The following is a 19,620-nucleotide window of genomic DNA, read 5'->3' as shown; positions in this document are numbered from 1 at the left end:
TAGTTCATAATAGAGCAATTTATTTCTGCAAGCACCAAATCAAGAGTTAATGAACCGCGGTTGAAGTCTAGTGGCTTGCGTGGGAAAATTACTTTCAATTATTATTGCGGAAATAACTTTGAACGTTGTTACCATGCACGAACGTGGTGCATAATCACTTCTGTACGGTACCTTTTGAGTTATTATGGATTATATACCAGTAAGTTTATTGCATTTACTTCCAGGCTTGACCAGACTTAAATAATCGATACGGTAAAAAGTAAAAGGGACGACACTTTCCGCCTAAACTTAATTTACGGTAAGGAGGAACTTCCTTCAAACAAAAAATACCATAAAAGCGGAAAGTGTCGTCCCTGATTTGCCTTTGAGAACTGCACAGGCTAATCTGGGACGACACTTTACGCACATGCACAGTTTTCTCAGAACACGTCACTTTTAATGAACAGAGTCACAAAATGTAAAAGTGATTGCGCAAGTTCTTTCCCAATATACGTACATGCATTCGTAAATAACAAAGACGATTGGGGTGTTTTCTTTAAGGTAGTGCACCTCTAATGATTTCCCGCGATTTCTTCGAAGGTTGAAGAGCCTACTATTAGGTGCCGTAGCCTAGTGGTTAAGGCGATAGACTAGAAATCTTTTGGGATATTCCCGCGCAGGTTCGAATCCTGTCGACGACTTATACTTTTTTGCGACGCGTTTTATTTATTTTCTAACGTAATTTGATTTAATATGGCATATAAGCTATATTTATTGTTAAATATGTTGCAATTTTTATGCACATTCTTCAATTATTAAAATTAAAACAACGTTATGGCGAAATTGGGTGATTTGCTGTTGAAAATACGAACCATGCATGTTGCATTTTTATTTTTATTTCAAAAAGTAAACGGTAAATCTGTCTATTTCTTGGTATTTTTGCTGTATATAGTGTTTCTATAAAAACTAAGTTTAAAATATGACATAAATGATACTATTTTTAATTTTATGACACTTTGTTTTTAACCGACCCAATTTTTACTTGGCTGAAATCACTTACATTTCATGGCGCTCTTCCATAGATAAAACTTTGTAAAAAATAAATGTCTGTAAAAGAATACTTATTTCATCTTGTTTAAACTTTAAACAATTTTACAGCATCTGTACACACCAACTGCATGCCCATATTTGGAAATTTGAATGAATTATGGAACTTTTATATACCCCAGGGGTGAAAATAAACTGGACAAAAGCCGAGCGTGAGGGTGGTTTTGAAAAAATCGGTATATATTTTTAAAAAGCATGGAAAGCCTACCTACAAATTTGCATGTAGTTCAGTGAAATGATGTTGAATAAGAAAATAATTACTTAGATTATATTTGGATATGTGCCCATTAGAGGTGCGCTACCTTAAGGTTAAACTCTCATTGGACAACGACCTTCCGCAAATGCAAAGCAAATTCACGTTGATCGATGATGTCAAGGGTCATTCAGCATCCTTCGGAGCTCGCACATAAAAAAAACATTTCTTCGCACAGCCGCAGCTATCGCATTGAACTGGCATGAAATGGAACGCCTTAGAACTAGAAACAAACGTAGGTAAAGGAATTTATGGAGAGATGTTCTAATGCATCTCTTTAAGATGATAAGTGCCAGACAAGTACTGAAAACACGTGCCAAGATATTAGATTAGTTGCACTTGTGTTCAAGAAGGTAAGAGGAATACTAGAATAATAGACAAAGTGCTTCTATTTGATTCAGTAGGATGGATGTTCGCTCTTTTATTATGGCACCATAACTATTTTTAATCGGATCATGGAAAGTATGGCAAACACGACAAAGAACAAGTAAAAGTTTTATAATTTTTATTTCTTTATCGTTTTTACATTTTTTTATTCATTTTAAAATGAAGATCATGACTGACAGAAAGGAATAAGTGTTTCAATTTCATAATGTTCACAAAATTAACACATTTCATACTACCAGCATCCCAAATAACAGTAACATACATTCTTTTAACTCCCACAACAAGACACCACAAGACGGTGGCTGAATAAAAATGTGTAAAATTCCTGTTCGAAACAAGCACTTATTTTCACTTATTCATCCATAGTAGATGCACAAGCATACCAGTTATTCTTCTCAGTTCTAATATTATCGTAAAAATTGATTTATAAGGTGCACAACAAGGTAGATCTATACCTTCCTATTTGCACTTCACCGGTTTGTAGTTTAAATATGATGGAAAAACACTGTCTGGATTCACACAAACAATCACCAATCTGTTTGTATCAGTTCTGGATAAAATAGGATTGCATGTCTTTGTTTAACAAACATTGTACATGGACACATTTTAACATTTTAAATCAGATACTTATATGCAAACAGTTTGCTTCCATTGACAAGTTTAATATTACAGATTTTTCACGGACAAAAATCGTGTCCATTCCATTAAAAAAATATCACGTTCAAACAGTTAAATATCAATTTTAATTTCATAAACAAAAATTTTGATTTCAGAAAATCTATGTACATCTTTTATATAATAATAAATAAGTTGTTAAAATATGACATTCACACACATAAACTAAAATTAACTATAGTACAATATATTAGTTTACAACATGCAATTCAAAATATATTAATATTTTCTATGTAGAAGAGAATTTTAAAAACAACATTTGGATTAAAAATTGCACAAAGAAATTGTTCAAACCCCAAACAGAAATAAATGTTCTCAATATATGACTTAGTGATGCACCAGTACGTTCTAATTAGCGGACTGTTTCCAGTAATTATACAGTAGTAGTGTGCAACCAAGTAAGATTGAAGAACATTCACTTCAGGTATCAGGAATCAAGTTTGCAAACATTTATCATTATCTGCTGAAAAGTGATTCTTTCTTTTAAGATAGTGTACTTAAGTGACCGGAATGATGCAAAAATAGGTCTGATGCCATTAGAAGCAAAAGTAACTCCAGCCCAACTTGGGCATCTGTGCAGTCGAGTCAGGAGCTGTCCTGTCAGCTTATGAGGATATAAAACTTGCCTGACTTTATAGTGGACGGCATAGCTCCTTACCAGCCTGTGCAGACCCATTATTGCATATTGGGATCAAGATTACATCCTTTTAGTCATCAACAAAAAAAACATACACATGATGTAAGGATGGAATCATCAGATTTTCAGTTTTATCTTGACTCATTTCCCACCTAAACAGCACACACCCATCAGCAGGCAAAATAAATGTTACATCTAATGTTTTAAAAATTTGATAACTGCTACTGATATTCTTCTAATGAATCTCGGGTGGAAGACGGTCATTCCCCATCTTTGTACGTAAAATATAGAACAAGATTGCTGGTAACAAAAAATTGACACTTACTAATGGAAATATGTATATACTCTGGTATACACTTCATTCTCAGATAATCTTTATTTTGCAAATATTCTACACAAATAATCTTGGTAAATGAATTACCAATTACCAATAAATTATAATACATTGTGCAAACAAGACTTTATATCCCACAACTTGGTCTAACCCTTTTTCCATTATGTATGTATGGACCAATTTATATATTTGTACAATGTCATTACTTGGAAATAAAATATGTTTAAAGTAAAGTATATCCCACAGAAAATTTCAGGTGTTTTCTTTTCACGCAAATTTGGTTGCAATAAGTAAAGCAAATATAGAAAAATAAACCAACCAAGAGCATTGGTCTGATAATACTTAAGGAGTTTTATATTTCTGATCCTAATAATTAAGTTTTTCTGCTTTGCATCACAAGAGGATTGCAGATTATAATATAAAAAATAATTAAAATGTCTACTTGATTATTGCTTTTTCAAACGCAGTTAACTGTACCTCAAACAAAAATAATTATTTAATACATAAATATAAATACTAATATTATAACAAAATAAATAAACAGTTTCCATTTGTCAAGTGTCCATAATAAACTGACCTATAATATTTCCTGTACTCCAAAACCCCACCAGTTAAAGTTGATTCATAGGAAGTAATATCAGTAGGTTCATAGTTTCTTGCACATGAATTATCACAGTTTGTAGCTTCAAAAATGGTAGTATCAGCAACAGATCAAAAAGCAGAACATGGTGAAATCCTTAAAGGCTTCTCAGTAAGTCATCACAAACATTTCATAGCTTACTTTGTATTGATAATTTTAGCTGTTGACCTTCATGCATAAATATTGTTCCCCAACAGGCATAAATGACTATAGGAAAAAAAATATTTATTTTAGACAATAAAGATAATTGGAGCAAACAGATGCAATAAAATGGCCTTTGGCAATATAAAGGCCTGGCAATACTATAGCCAAAGTAATGAGTGTACATTGTGGCCATAAGCTTAAACTAACAGTACAAATAATTTAGCTTCAACAGATATATTGAATTTGTCAAATTGATCAACTGTTAAGAATTGAAGATGCATATCTACCCTTTACTGGCTGTAAAATTAACAGACTATTGTTATTGTTCTCCTTTTCAGAGCTCCAGTAAGAAGCAAGGATAACTAAATCAGCAAATGAAAGGAATAGCTGCAATGTCACATTTCTTTTGTTCGTGTTTTTAACATGAAAATGTCAACAAGCTTTGAAGAAAGGTAATAGTAGTTTAACTGCCCAAGCAGTTAGAAAAAATAAGTCAGCCCTACCTTTAATAACCATTCACACAATAAAATAATCTTCTTATCTAGCAAGTCACTTATTTGTGTGAAAGTCAATACCCTGAGTAAAATATGGCCAGTTTCAAACATTAATAAGGAGCCCACAGGGCATGTGAGATCAGTTAAGCTACTTTCCAATTCATGTGTACTTTGTCACTCGTAAGGGGGGTCACTCCAGACATTTGAATTTTGCCAACATTTGATGTATTCACAATCAATGACTAAGGCTTTAACAATTATAGTGAACCATAAAAAGAAAACATGACTTACAATAACTTAAATATGACATACACTTAACATGCTAGTTCCAACAAAAGAATAAAAATATCTCCGTACATAAAAAAGACAAATAGCAGTGGTTAACTAGCCAAGACTGGTTAATTAAGAGAAGGTAGCTACTGGTTTATTTGGAAAATGTAATATCAATGTTTGCAAAACTAGTTTAAAAAAATAATAATAAAATAACTGGTCAATAAAACTAAATTAATCAGATAAGCTGACAATTTGCTGACGGGATTTCAACTCAGATGAACACTTATGATGCACACTTGATTTGGTAGTGGCCATTCATTCAATTAAAAAAGGAATCTCGTAAAAGAAGTCACCAAAAATGGGCTTGTTTTATCAAGTTTGAGATCAATATCTGTCTATGCTTACAACAGCAAAGTTGTCGACTACCTCTGAAAAATCACACTGATGTATAAAACTTTCATTCAAAACAACATTATCTTTGATTGTTTCACAACATTAGTTCTCTGGAAATGCACAACTGGCATCAAACGACACATACAAGGCAGTTGTCATGCAAGTAATTATCCTTATCACAATTTCAAAACGCATCTTATATATCAACAAGGGCTGTTTGTAAAACATGCATGCCCCCCATATGGGCTGTCAGTTGTAGTGGCAGCCATTGTGTGAATACGTTTTTTGTCACTGTGACCTTGACCTTTGAGCTAGTGACCTGAAAATCACTAGGGGTCATCTGCAAGTCATGATCAATGTACCTATGAAGTTTCATGATCCTAGGCGCAAGCGTTCTTGAGTTATCATCCGGAAACCATCTGGTGGACGGACAGAGACCCCACCACAACAGTACATAATATAATCTGCAAATGTGGTCCTAAACTGCATCCAAGAACGAGTCACTGTGACCTTGACCTTTGACCTAGTGACCTCAAAATCAATAGGGGTCATCTGCCAGTCATGATCAATGTACCAATGAAGTTTCATGATCCTAGGCATAAGCGTTCTTGAGTTATCATCCGGAAACCATCTGGTGGACGGACGGACCGACCTACCGACATGTGCAAAACAATATACCCCCTCTTCTTCTAAGGGGGGCATAGTAAAGTAAGCATAACAAATCTGTGCGCAAAACGCCTTCAAACATACTGAATAACAATGCTCAAACACAAGCAGTGGATACATTCTATATAGAATACCATAGACTAATTGGCTCCATATCATTCGATGTTACAATGAGGCCTTGAAGGCTAATATAGGTGAATTTTTCTTGATATTATGTTGTTTCAGTTCATATGCACAAGCTGTCTTTTGTTCCCGTTTTCAATACCATTGCCTTGTATTTTGTTACAGCTATGACTGAATTTTATTCTCCAAATAATACTATCATGCAAACTATTCCTTCGTTATCAAGATGGTTAATCATCTTTAAAAAAACACATGACACAAGCAACCTTTAGATTCGACACTCTTACTATATTCTGATGACATAGGAATATGCATTTTATGGCAAGTATTTGCTAATAAAAGGCTCGTCACACTAGCCCATATCAACTTCAACATGTTTCCTTACTCTGCAGCTATTATGTGGACAGTATTTGGTTGGTAACTCCATGCCAACAAAAGCAACTATATCAAAAGAGGCTGTTGTACAAACTGCATTCATAAAGAATACGCATTTAAAAGAATAAAACTACAATTATTCGGTTTAATCCATAAGCACTTTTTTTGCATGTGCGAAAACGCTAAATGTTTCTATTAATATCTGCAGAAATACAATAAATAGCACAGTTATCTGTATTTCTGTTTTAAGATTTCCTAGACTTAATGTAACTATATAAGCATTGATGTTACAAAGTGAAGATTGTGTAGCACAAAAATATTTGTTAACATACCGGGTATCTCTGCATCAATAGACCCCGGGTTGGAGAAGGAGGGGGGGGGGGGGCTTCAAACTGTTGTCAACATATCTTTGAATGCATTACGAAATACCACTATCAGACCATTAATCACACATTAGAAAACAACGATTGACGTAAAATAAGTAACTTATCACAAACTTGTATCTTTACACATGAGACGTTTCCTTTTATGATCCCCATGCTCAACTACCCATGGTGATTAGGCATTCTCTATGCTCAATCGTTTGTTTGAGGACTATTGTGAGAACTTTGTACTTAAGAACACATTCTTTGGTTCTAATTTCAGTCATATTCACATGAGCATACATTTCAAACATTTCCAAAACGCACTGAATATGAACAGAACAAGCATGTGAAAGATCAACAATTATTGGAAACCTTACTTGAAAGCACCAGCAGGACTATTAATTTGTATTTTTAACTTTTACACTAATTTGACATTGTACATGACATTACCAGTAACAGAATAAAGCTTGTACAGAAACAAAAATCTCAAAACTGGAATAAACTATCATACAACTAACCATGCAGACAACAATGAATATGAGGTGGTCAATACACCATGAAACAAAACTAAGAGAATATATTATATGATTTTTTCAAGATTTTTTAAACAGTTTTTCACAATTTAATAAATAATTTCAACTATATGCATATAATGTTGCGTACTGCCGAGGGTAAATGTACATAACATAACATCACCAGGCAACATATGTTTGTAAAAACCCCACAATAACAGATCTTCTTCATAAACTTAAAGTCTTTTCATCCACAATTATACAACAATAAAAATTAACTGCACAAAGACATAACGATAGCTAACAGAGCTGGGAAAATGTGACTACAAATTTCCCAGACATAGATCCCCCTCAGATGGACTCTGAATAGGAACTGTTTAATCTAATGCGTTTGGCTGAGATCGTAAACCCGTCACTTGACCCACTCTCTATGCTGCTATGGTCGTCAATGTCACTGTTGCCACTGCCATAGCCAATGATATCAATCTCATCTGAAAATACACAATGAAATCAGGATTTAAAACAGAGGAAATATTCTTTCACGTTATAGTAGCATGGCCCATTCTTGCGTAATGTGTATTATGTAGCACAGTTGTTGGATTTTCTATTATTTCATAATAAACTCTTTTTTGCCTGTTTCTGACCATGCTGGTTGATGTCCCAGCATTATTTGGGCTACATAAAAGCATTAATATACTGGTATGTGATCAAATGCAAGACGAGCATCATTGACATGTTCTACATTTCTATAACCTTAATACTGTGTATTTCTGTACTATTGTTCTAATAGCAGAAATGAATAAATTTCTGCAACCAGCTTCTTCATTAAATTAACATCCCAATCATTGAAAAAACTTTATAATATTACCTGAAATTTGTACAAAATGATTATGTCTTTCAGTGTGTACAATACACTGTTTCATAAGAAATGCTGAAAAGTATATTTAAATGTTACCGGCAGCATTTAAATTTGGGGAATTGTCAGCTAGTAGGCATACTGCACATTTTTTATAGTGACAAATATAACATTGGCAGAGGACCAAAATTTGTAAACAAGATTTTACGCTAAGGTTAAGGTGTAGTGCACATGACAGGATTTAAACCTGCACGAAAGAATCACGGCGTGTTGCGTTTAAAATGTTTTTTATCAATACCCTAACAAAAAATGTAAGTGTGCATTGTCAATACTGGTAATTATACTCCTTTTCAATACCTCTGCTTGCCCAGGTGATTTTCTTAAATATAATGCAAAGAGAGGTTTGAATGCTTCAAGCAACCAATTATTCAAATTTGATATATATCAGACTCAATACAATCTGTGGTATTGATGGCAACAAATTAAATGTGTCTTGTTCTGAGAAAACTGGGCTTAATTCATGTGCGTAAAGTGCCGTCCCAGATTAGCCTGTGCAGTCCGCAATAATCAGGGACGACATTTTCCGCCTAAACTTTATTTTCGGTAAGGAGGGACTTACTCGAAACTAAAAATACCATTAAAGCGGAAAGTGTCGTCACAGATTAGCCTGTGCGGACTGCACAGGCTAATCTGGGATGACTCTTTACGCACATGCATTATGACCAGCTTTCACAGAACAAGACACAAATAAAGCTTAATTTGATGTATAGATTTAATTCTAAATGTCCTGATTTTTGCAATACATTATTGATAATGTGAGAACGCATGATAAGCGAAATACTTTCAAAATAATATCTTTAAATCTTTTGGCCTTATTTGAAAAGCATTTTTCAACTTCTGAATGATGCGATATTAAAGTGCATCTTACATATAACCAGTACTCAATTAATGAGGGCTCTACATAAAATAAGAACATCAAACAGTCAAATTGCAGACACAAATGACTACCTTGCATGCATTATGGTAAGTACATGTCCAATAACTGACCATTATTATGCCTGATCTTATAACACTGACCAGACTAATAGCCTGGGGTTGGGGCATTTATTATAGCATTCTAACTTTGAAGTAGAGTGTGTGCACAGTTTATCTATAATGCCCAACAAAATGAGCTCTTATAAAAGTTGAACCAATGACCTGTGGCATTCACAAAACCAATTTAAAGTCTTTACAATTGCTGACATTGCTGAATTTATTTCTTGTTAATATCACATCTGCAAACACAGGTTTTCCTTAATGTCAGAATTTGTTATGAAATTTGAACTGCTAGGCCAAATGCTGCTTTCCAGCATATTTTTGAATTGGTCTCTGTGAAACTAGTCTAGGCTTAACTCTTTCAGTGCTGGAACCGAATTTTGAAGGCCTTTGCAAACAGTTTGGATCCAGATGAGACGCCACAGAACGTGGCGTCTCATCAGGATCCAAACTGTTTGCTATTCTGATAGTATTCTTTGAAAAAAAAAATGAAGAAAATGCTAATTTTAGAAATTTAGCAGACAACATTTTAGCAGACGACAAATTTCCCAGCATGCAAAGGGCTAGGCTTAATCATTGCACATCAAGTATCAACCCAGATAAGCAGTCAACACTCAAGGCTTATCTGTGACAACACTTTCTGCCTTCACTAGATTTTTGTTTTAACCCTTTGCATGCTGGGAAATTTGTCGTCAGCTAAAATGTGGTCTGCTGAATTTCTAAAATCAGCATTTTCTTCGATATTTTTCAAAGAATACTATCAGAATAGCAAACAGTTTAGATCCTGATGAGTTCTGTGGCGTCTCATCTGGATCCAAACTGTTTGCAAAGGCCTTTAAAATTCGGTTCTAGGCTGAAAGGGTTAAAAAGCCTTCCTTTAAACACAAAAGTAACATAAATGTGAACATTTTCATTCCTTATAAGCCTGTGCAGACTGCGCGGGCTAATACTTGATGAAGCTAACCACATGTTCTATTTCACCTTCAGATGATGGTTCATTCACGGACCATCAAACTGGAGAGCTTAAGCTGGCATTTAATGCTTTAGCAAGTTATATCATTTGTTTATCTAAACTTGAACCTATGCCAAATGTTGAGAAATTGAGTTGTTTCTTTTGTGTGTTAAATTAGTCAAGTGTAAAAGCCTGGATTTTAAATGTTACTTAATCCTGCCATACTTTTATAATAAGGTCAGTCATATGCCTTACAATACCAATTGTAAACAAAAATGAGGCAACTATTGCACTTACCATAACTAATCCCTGTTTAAATGAAGAATTAATAACCTTAATGGGCCAAGGAAATTAGAAACAGATTAATATGGGTCCTTAATCTCTGAATATCACCTTTTCTATATGACCAGATGCCAGCAAATTACATAGCAGATATTACATAGATAATTACAAATCCTGGGTATATCTTATCTTCAAGGTTATGCCACATCATAATTATAATTATACTGCAATCTAACCTCTAATCTGATCAATCAGGCAGAATGTTTAGATGCCTGCTGCTTGTAACACTTCTATTTACCTCTCCAAACTGTTATTTAATGTTTCTTTATCTAGATTCTAAATATAGCCTACCCTACTTTGCCTAAAGGTCTTAAGATAAACTGTTCCATTTAAATCAGAGCAAAATGCATTTTCGATAATAGACCTTATCTTAGCTCCCATTTACTTGTCATAAAACACAATTGCACCAGGCATATCTAGTGTTTCAAAAACCAATAATTATGCTTTGAAAAAATGTACTTTATATTTATTGTAATTTAAAATTAGCCAAAAGTGAAAAATACATTCTGGCTGAATAGTTCCATGTAAAAACATGACTTAGAATGATAATGCTTTCTGCTAAATTAAAAACAAAGAAAACCCACAGACATTCAAAAATGTAATAAGGGGGGAACACAAAGAAAAGCACATTTGTTAAACGGACTTGTTCATAAACAAATGAATTTTATAAGTACTTTACTGGTGTAACAAGCATGGGACCTTTACAAGCATTTGAATCCCTGACATACTTGTACTTGTAAATGTATGCTTGGTTACACACTCTTGCTAAATTATTGATAAAAAGCATCACACCAGCTAGGATTTAAAAAGGGCAGGGGGGGCTTTTTTGTCAAAAGGGCACTTTCGACGCGCAGTATTTTGTCAAAAGGGAACTTTCGAGCGCGGGGGCGTTTCTGGAATGCTTCCTGTTGCATGTTAATTTATATGTTATCAATAATTGTTAGAATATAATTATAATGTCCATTATTATTAAACCAGTCAAATATAATTTGTACATTGAGGAATAAATTAATTACAATGTAATAAGAGATTTATTACCGTAAGTATCATATGTATACAAAAAAACAAAAAAAAATCTTTTTTGGGGGGGGGGGGGGCAGGGGGGCCCTAAGAAAGGCAGGGCGGAGGTACAGGAGGGCAGAGCGGAGGTTTGGGAGGGCAGGGTGGGGCGCCCTTCAATTTAGGCCTAGCTAGAGCACTGTCAAACACTTAACAATTTGTACAATGTCAATTGACAATTGTCAATAAACAAATATTTATATGTGACACGTTCTTAGCCAGGAGTCTTATTTTTCTTGTTTGAATAAAACACGAACATTTTTGTTGTCATTTTACAAAACTCTTAACAAGTCCCTTTCAGAAACACTTTTAAGGCCACTTTTTAATGTGTATACCATGCTTTTGATGTGGAGGTAATTGTTTACATACGGTATCTCAAAACAAATATTTTAATCAATACAAAAAGCATGTCCTATGCAGTGATATTTTTGCAAATATTCTCATCCGAGTCCTGGGACTCAATAACTTGCAAATCTATGAGTCCCCAAATTGAAAGAATGAGACCAAAATAATATTTAACGATATTTTTTGAGAAATTTAAATGCATTTTTGGACCTCACATAATTCGAAACTTTGCATACCCAGAGGTTTTTGTGAGTCCAGGACACAGGACTGGCAGGTAAAAAATCACTGCCTATGAGACTATAGCATGAATATTATTACTAATTTACTCTTCAATCTACTGTCACAGCCTGTTGTGGTTTATTAGCAGAACATCATTAAGCATATAAAGCTCTGCATGATACTTATATAAGCCCTGGGGACTTGATCAATATGAATGACTATTACAAGAGTTGATGGAATCAATATTCCATTTCCTTCCCTGGATGTGAATGCTGAATTGTCAATCAATGTGTACTCTAGAAATGTCCTACATGTATTTCACATGGTCCTTTAAAACTGTTTCTGCAACATGGCTCAGGTTAAATTGGCTTATGAATTAAAATGAATTGAGATAAACATGTATCATAATTAAAGGTCAGTGACCTTGACCTTTGACCTAGTGACCCAAAAATGGGTGTGGCATGGAGAACTCATCAAGGTGCAGCTACATATGAAGTTTCAAAGTTGTAGGTTGAAGCACATTGATTTTAGAGCCAATGTTCAAAACCTTGATAAAATGTTAAGGTTTTAGCACGACACGGACGGTGGACGACACGACGAAGGACCAAAACGACGAGCTGGCTATGACAATACCTCGGGTTTTCTCCGAAAACAGCCAAGCTAAAAAAAAATAAACATTATTTTTATTTAAATGTATTAAACATCAATAATTCCATTAAAATAATGGGGTATACAATCTTGAACATTAAAGAATATGCAAACTCTTTTCTTTCCTATTTTAACCGTATGACTGTCAACGCTGATTTTTTTGTATATTTTTGTTTTAATACAGATGAACCATCATGATAAAAATACCATGAATGTGCTAAAATAAACTATCTAGGAATGACATACAACTCCATCCTATAGTAAAGTCTGCATTTTGTGCAAATATCATTGCGCAACCTGTTTTACATCAAGCTTATATTTAATCAAGATTAATGAGTATGCAACTTATTTGTGGACATTGCCAGTCGGTGCAGCATTTGCTGTAACACAAAAGCAGCCTCTTCCCTGGTTTTGCTATAATTACACCTTGCATAATTATTGTCACATACACAGAAGCTTCAAATACCATTTATGCCATTTATTGGAATCGGACTCCAAAAGCTGTTTAGCCCCATATGACTCAGATAAACAATTTGACACTTTCTTATTCCCTAAGAAATGGTTAGAACAAGGTCTTATTGTTAAGTTTGTAATAGTTACAAAACAGGACTAGATTTAAATTTCTGAATCAATAGCCATTAAATGTAAAATGTTCAAAATGCCATTTGCTTGGGTAGTCAAGATATCTTATGTTCTACATGTACATGTATAACAGTGTGGTTCACATCAAGATGGTGACATTCTGACAAGACAAACGATAAAACTTGATGTCCACCTTTACACTTAGTAATGTGACCTCGGCCTTATTATCTGTCAGCTATAAGCTGTCACCATCCACGGAACCGTAAGTGACATTAACAAATAGGTCATATAAAAACTTGCACACAGAAAACTCAGTTAATGATCATATTCAATAAGGGACATCGTAACAAATTAACAATTTCCTATAGACAAGCTTCTGTAAATAGATTGTTTGAATAGGTTAACAATAACAACTAGAAACGATAATTTATATCAATGTGAATTTGATTTAGCAAGTAATCAAATTTCATAATGTGAAATAAATAGCACAGGAAACCCCTTGACTTTATTTCACAGATTTTCAACTCATTTTTTCTTAAAATTCTTTCCCTTATCAATTTTGGTAGTAGTTGAAGTCTAGTTCACATGCCATATATCAAGTTTCTTAATGACTTAAAAATATAAATTAATTGGTTGTTTGATCAAATTACAGGTACGATTTAAATCTTACCTTTAAAGAAACTTTTGTAGAGTAAGAAAAATCTGAGCAAAGGCTGACAAGTTGTTTTGCAATTTTCAAATAACCAAAGGGTTTGCTAAAACATTTTGATCTCCTTCAATTTCTTGGGTCGGTTTTTTAACGAAATAGAAAATCTGACCTGTTAGCGCAGTGTAGAAAGCTAACATGAAAATCAAATGAAGTGTCAGAAGGGACAAATGTGTTAAATGTTTCCACAGTGTATCCCATTTTAACCCTTTGCATGCTGGGAAATTTGTCGTCTGCTAAAATGTCGTCTGCTGAATTTGTAAAATTAGCATTTTCTTCATTTTTTTTCAAAGAATTCTATCAGAATAGCGAACAGTTTGGATCCTGATGAGACGCCACGTTCTGTGGCGTCTCATCTGGCAATGCTCACTCTGGCCTGCAGAAAATAATAGCCATAATTTTTTCCTTAAAAAAAATAATAGCCAAAACAGACGCGGACTTTTCTGCAAAATGGTACTGAAGGTAAAAAGGAAAAAATTAATCTCATGTTATCAATGTTTAATCAAATGTATATCTATTGGATTTAAGTTATAATATATCGTCGCTGTCGTTCTCAAACCTCGTAGCTCCAAAATTTTCAAAATATTTTTTTCGTCTTTTCCGAATATATTAAGTCTGGCGCGTTTTTTGTGCTATATCTCGTAGCTCTACGCCAATCAGAGCCCATGAAAAAGCCACGTGACGAAATGTTGTAGAATGATTGTTGGCTTTTTTCCCGGCTAAAAAGTCGTAGCGACGCCATTTCACCTATAGGTACGTCGTTTCGTTTTGACAAATTTGACAAAAACGTTTTCATAATTTTTTTTATTTGCAACTACGAGGTTTCCTATCAGGACAAATTGTCGTACCTCATAAAAATGACAAAACTGTGGTGACAAAATATCTTAGCTACCATGTCTTACTGTCAGTATGACTTACGCGTCTACGGCTTATACCATATTTTGCAGCTTCATTTGTTTGGTATTTCTACAGAATTTCAATTTCTAAAACATCGTTATAAAAAAATTAGACGGTTTTTTCTCTCTCCTGAAAAGTTGGCATTTTGTAGCTACGAGGTTTGAGAACGACAGTGACGATATACTTAAAAACAAGCATAATATCAGTGTCATTTTCTTATAAAATATTATCATGTCTTTACAATAAAGAAATCAAGGTTGTGGGTGTGATGATAATGTCTGGCAGCAGCGTGAGCACTGCATCTGGATCCAAACTGTTTGCAAAGGCCTTGAAAATTCGGTTCCAGCACTGAAAGGGTTAATATTGACCCAACTGCCTAATGTAATCAATAGCACAACATTCCTATCTCTATCTGGCCTACATCTAGCTGCAATATGTGCCCAGTGCCAGCCCTATTGGGTATCAGATTTACAGTTTGTAGAGACCTGTTATACAAATAGGCAGTGCGTCCCTTTGATCTATTATGTTTATGTACAACCTCCAATTACAGCACATTTAATAGAAAAACACATTAAATGATATTTCTTTGTTAAAGTTTTTGCAACTGCTTGCCAAACACTGATGAAAACAAGAGCTGTCTCCATCGGAAGACATATGCCCCCAAAAAACGCTTTTTCGAAACCTAAATGCAGATTTTGAAACCTTAATGCGGACCCTAAAATCAAGGTCAAGGTCAAAGGGGTCAAAATTTGTGTGCGTAATGAAAGGCCTTGTCCATATACACATGCATACCAAATATGAAAGTTACATCTGAAGCGACATAGAAGTTATGAGCATTTTTCGAGCGGAAACGCAATTTTTTGATGATTCAAGAGCCATAACTCAGAAGTGCCTGGGTAAATTTGGCTGATTATCGAACTTAACCTAGATTGTATTGCCTTACACATTTTTATTTAGTTTGGTGAAGATCCGATGACAATTGCTTGAGTAATTGAGCGGAAACGAGAACAAACTCAATTTTTCGATGATTCAAGGGCCGTAACTCAGGAGTGTTTTGGTCAATTTTGCAGATTATCAAACTTAACCTAGATTTGATTGCCTTACTAATTTTTATGAAGTTTGGTGAAGATCCGATGACAATTGCTTGAGTTATTGCGCGGAAACGAGAATAAACTCAATTTTTCGATGATTCAAGGGCCGTAACTCAGGAGTGTCATGGTCAATTTGGCTGATTATCGAACTTGACCTAGATCTTATGATCTTACACATTTTCATGAAGTTTGGTGAAGATTCTATGACATTTGCTCGAGTTATTGAGTGGAAACAAGAAAAAACCCAATTTTACAATAGTTCAAGGGCCGCAACTCAGGAGTGTCTGGGTCAATTTGGCCGATTATCGAACTTGACCTAGTAGATGTAATAGCCTAACACATATTCATGAAGTTTGGTGAAGATCTGATGACAATTGCTTGACTTATTGAGCGAAAACTAATCCGGACGGACTGACTGACTGACTGACGGACGGTGCGATTTTAATATGCCCCCAGAACCTATGTTCAACGATCATCTTTGAAAGGCTTGAAAGTGATGGACATTTCTAACTTTCATTCCTTGCCTAAATAGACTTAAAAAGTATGCATTATAACTCCCTTTGCCAGTTTCTTCCTTAGAAATCTTATACAACGTAGCTGCTTCGTTCAGCATGCAGAAGCATCATCATGAGATTATATATGGGCCGTGTTCTGTGAAAAGGGGAATTCATAAATGTGCGTAAAGTGTCGTCCCAGATTAGCCTGTGCAGTCTGCACAGGCTAATCAGGGACAACACTTTCTACTTATATGACATTTTTCTGAGTTCACATGAGTACCCAGCATAATATCACCCCATTGGTGCAAAAAGGTAACATGTTGCATATTAATTGAATGTCACATGGTACCTTTTTGCACCAATGGGGCGATATGTGGTAGTGGAGTGTTGAACTGCACTTGAGTGATATAATTAAATAGATTAATTAGATGCATGGTTGATTTGTGTGTGGTCATTGACTCGTATATTTTCATTTAATTTCCATTTTTCTTGTGTATATCTGTTCTATATTTATAGATATATGGTCAATAATATCTAATAATGCGAAATAAGCCACGCAATCTGGCCCAAAGTGATTGATTTGCATGTGACGCTGCTAAGAACTGCACAGATAAAGGCATTTTTGTCGCGTGTATATAACTCTTTATCTTTCATCAACCACAACCACAATCAACGCCGTATATCTTTTTTAAGGTATTTTTGTTGCTATTAAAGAAATCGTGCAGTACCAATGTGCATGTTTAATTGTCATCATTTGAACATGGTATTTTTGTGTTGGGGGAAGATGAAATAAGCAGAAATCATCTCACTAAGCATGCAAGCAGTCGCATTCTTACATTATTTTCTTTGAACCATTTAAACAATCCCACTTTAGCATTACAAGCCTTTCTGAGTAAAATCTTATTGTACACTTAAACAAATTTAACTGTCTTATTACCGGTATTGAGAGAAGACTGTTTTGTTTTCTTCCCTTGTTTGTTGTTATTAACACTTGCAAGGCCTGACTTCCTTACTAGCACATGCTTTGATTTATTTAAATCAGTCAGATGACCCGACATGCATGAATGAACCATAATATGAGGCAGTATATCATACGCAAGAAAATTTGCTTATTCAGCAAAAAAGCCTGTGGTGAAACATGACTCTGTTCATAGTGAACATGGCCTGTGGCAGTTCACATTTATTTGAGAAAGTGATAAGATATGTCTACTAAATTGACCATATCAATCCTAATTATGTGTAATGCCTGTCAAGACTGCAGAGCAAATTACAAACTTGTGGACTATCTCAACAGGACTTCAACATCCTGATATATTATGTGTTTGCTTGTCTGATAAAATATAATTACTTCACGATACAAAATGTTGACAAGAAAATGGAGTGTCAGTTTGATTAAGCATCTTTGCATATGAAATTGGCTCAGGAAAAATAAATATCTTTGAAAGTAGTCTAAATATTTGCCAGAAGGGACCTGTGACTATTTTAATGTGGCCATCCCTTCAAGTACAAAGCTGAATTGCTGAAAAAGGTAAATAATTTATGCATAAACAAGAGATGTGTTTGTCAGAAACACAATGCCCCTACTGCGCCGCTTTGAAGCCATATATTTGACCTTCGACCTTGAAGGATGACCTTGACCTTTCACCTATCAAAATAATTTATGCAGGTCTATGAGATAAACATGCATGCCAAATATCAATTTACTATCTTCAATATTGCAAAAGATATGGGCAATGTCAAAGTTTTCGGACGGACAGTTTAACTGCTATAATTATGCCACCCTACCGGGGGGGGGGGGGGGGGGGGGGGGGGGGGGGGGAGCATCAAAAACAAATACATTGTAAACTTGATTCAAAATGAAGTATGTGTTTTTATACCACCATGTGATAACCATCAGCTTTTTCTCGTTTAATTCACAAAAATACATAATAATTATAAAGTGTGCTAATTTTAAAAGATACTTAATAATACATGTCTCTAATATGAATAATAATTATTCACATTTTTCAATATGAATAATATACAGCACATTGAATGCCAATAAGCTAATAATGCTAATCCTGTCAAATAATATGACCATACTTATGGTAAATTAACAATCAATAAATCTAAACAAACCTAATGTAATCAATTCTAAATCTTAATTGATTGTTTAAAAGTATTGTTTAGAAGATAATGGTCAATTCATCTTTAACCATATAATCAAAGCTGTGATTATGATCACCAGAGATTGTTTGATATCCAATTGTTTCTCTTGGAGACTTGGAATGAAGAAAACAGTCTACATGAAGCATACAAAATCTGCAAGCTAGCAAATTTGCTGCTCCAATCCATGTATAGAATCATGTTAAATATGTCCTTCAAATTGTGTAGATTGAATGTAGGAGTTTTTAAAATAAACAGAGTAAGCAATAACTGAAACAATGATATCTCTCATTTTCAATGTGATCAGTGACCATACAGTACATGTAACTAAATGCCTTTTCCACTTAGATACGTATTTTCACGCATTTGTAGTCCCTTAGAAAGTTATATTTAATTTAAGACCTTTCTAACTACATTCAAGTTTTTTAACCTTTAATACTGATTAGCAGCAAACAGCATAAAACCTGAACAGACTGCGAGTTACAATTGCACTCACAGGCTGTTCTGGTTTTATGCTGTTTGCACACAGCCATTTTCACTTTGCTTCTAAGTGGAAAAGGGCTATCAGACCTTTCACTTTTTTGTGTACATAATAAACTACTCAAAATGTGTAGTTATAAAATTAATGTTTGCGAAAGTTATGCATTGAATGGTCAAAGGGGTCAAGCTAACCTTCTGTAAAAAGTACATTAAATTTTTACTTTATTCAACAATCTCAAACTAGAAATGGCGCGGCAGAGGGGCGCCCCAGGGTTGGTAATGGGGCCATGCATAGTTGAGATTGACCGTATTGACATAAGAGAAGTTCAGTATCAATAAGAAGTGAAGCGGAGTAGAAATGAAGAAATTATAGTAAAAGGCAATTTTGGGTGGGCTAGGCCAATGTGGG

The 19,620-nt window shown here is 34.5% G+C and overlaps 1 protein-coding gene across 1 annotated transcript in view; it reads right to left on the bottom strand.

Moving 5' to 3' along the window:
* Positions 1–1,829: 1,829 nt before the first annotated feature.
* The window catches only part of LOC127859360 (max dimerization protein 1-like), a 30,571-nt gene continuing 12,780 nt past the window's right edge, over positions 1,830–19,620 (bottom strand). Inside the window, exon 6 of the mRNA XM_052396717.1 lies at positions 1,830–7,848. Coding sequence (XP_052252677.1) covers positions 7,709–7,848 — 140 coding nt within the window. The 3' untranslated portion in view covers positions 1,830–7,708. The remainder of the gene's footprint in view (positions 7,849–19,620) is intronic.

This window comes from Dreissena polymorpha, chromosome 15, assembly GCF_020536995.1.
Source record: "Dreissena polymorpha isolate Duluth1 chromosome 15, UMN_Dpol_1.0, whole genome shotgun sequence".
NCBI classification, from domain to species: Eukaryota; Metazoa; Mollusca; class Bivalvia; order Myida; family Dreissenidae; genus Dreissena; species Dreissena polymorpha.
The sequence above is the reverse complement of the archived record's forward strand: the minus strand, read 5'-3'. Positions and strand labels throughout refer to the sequence as shown.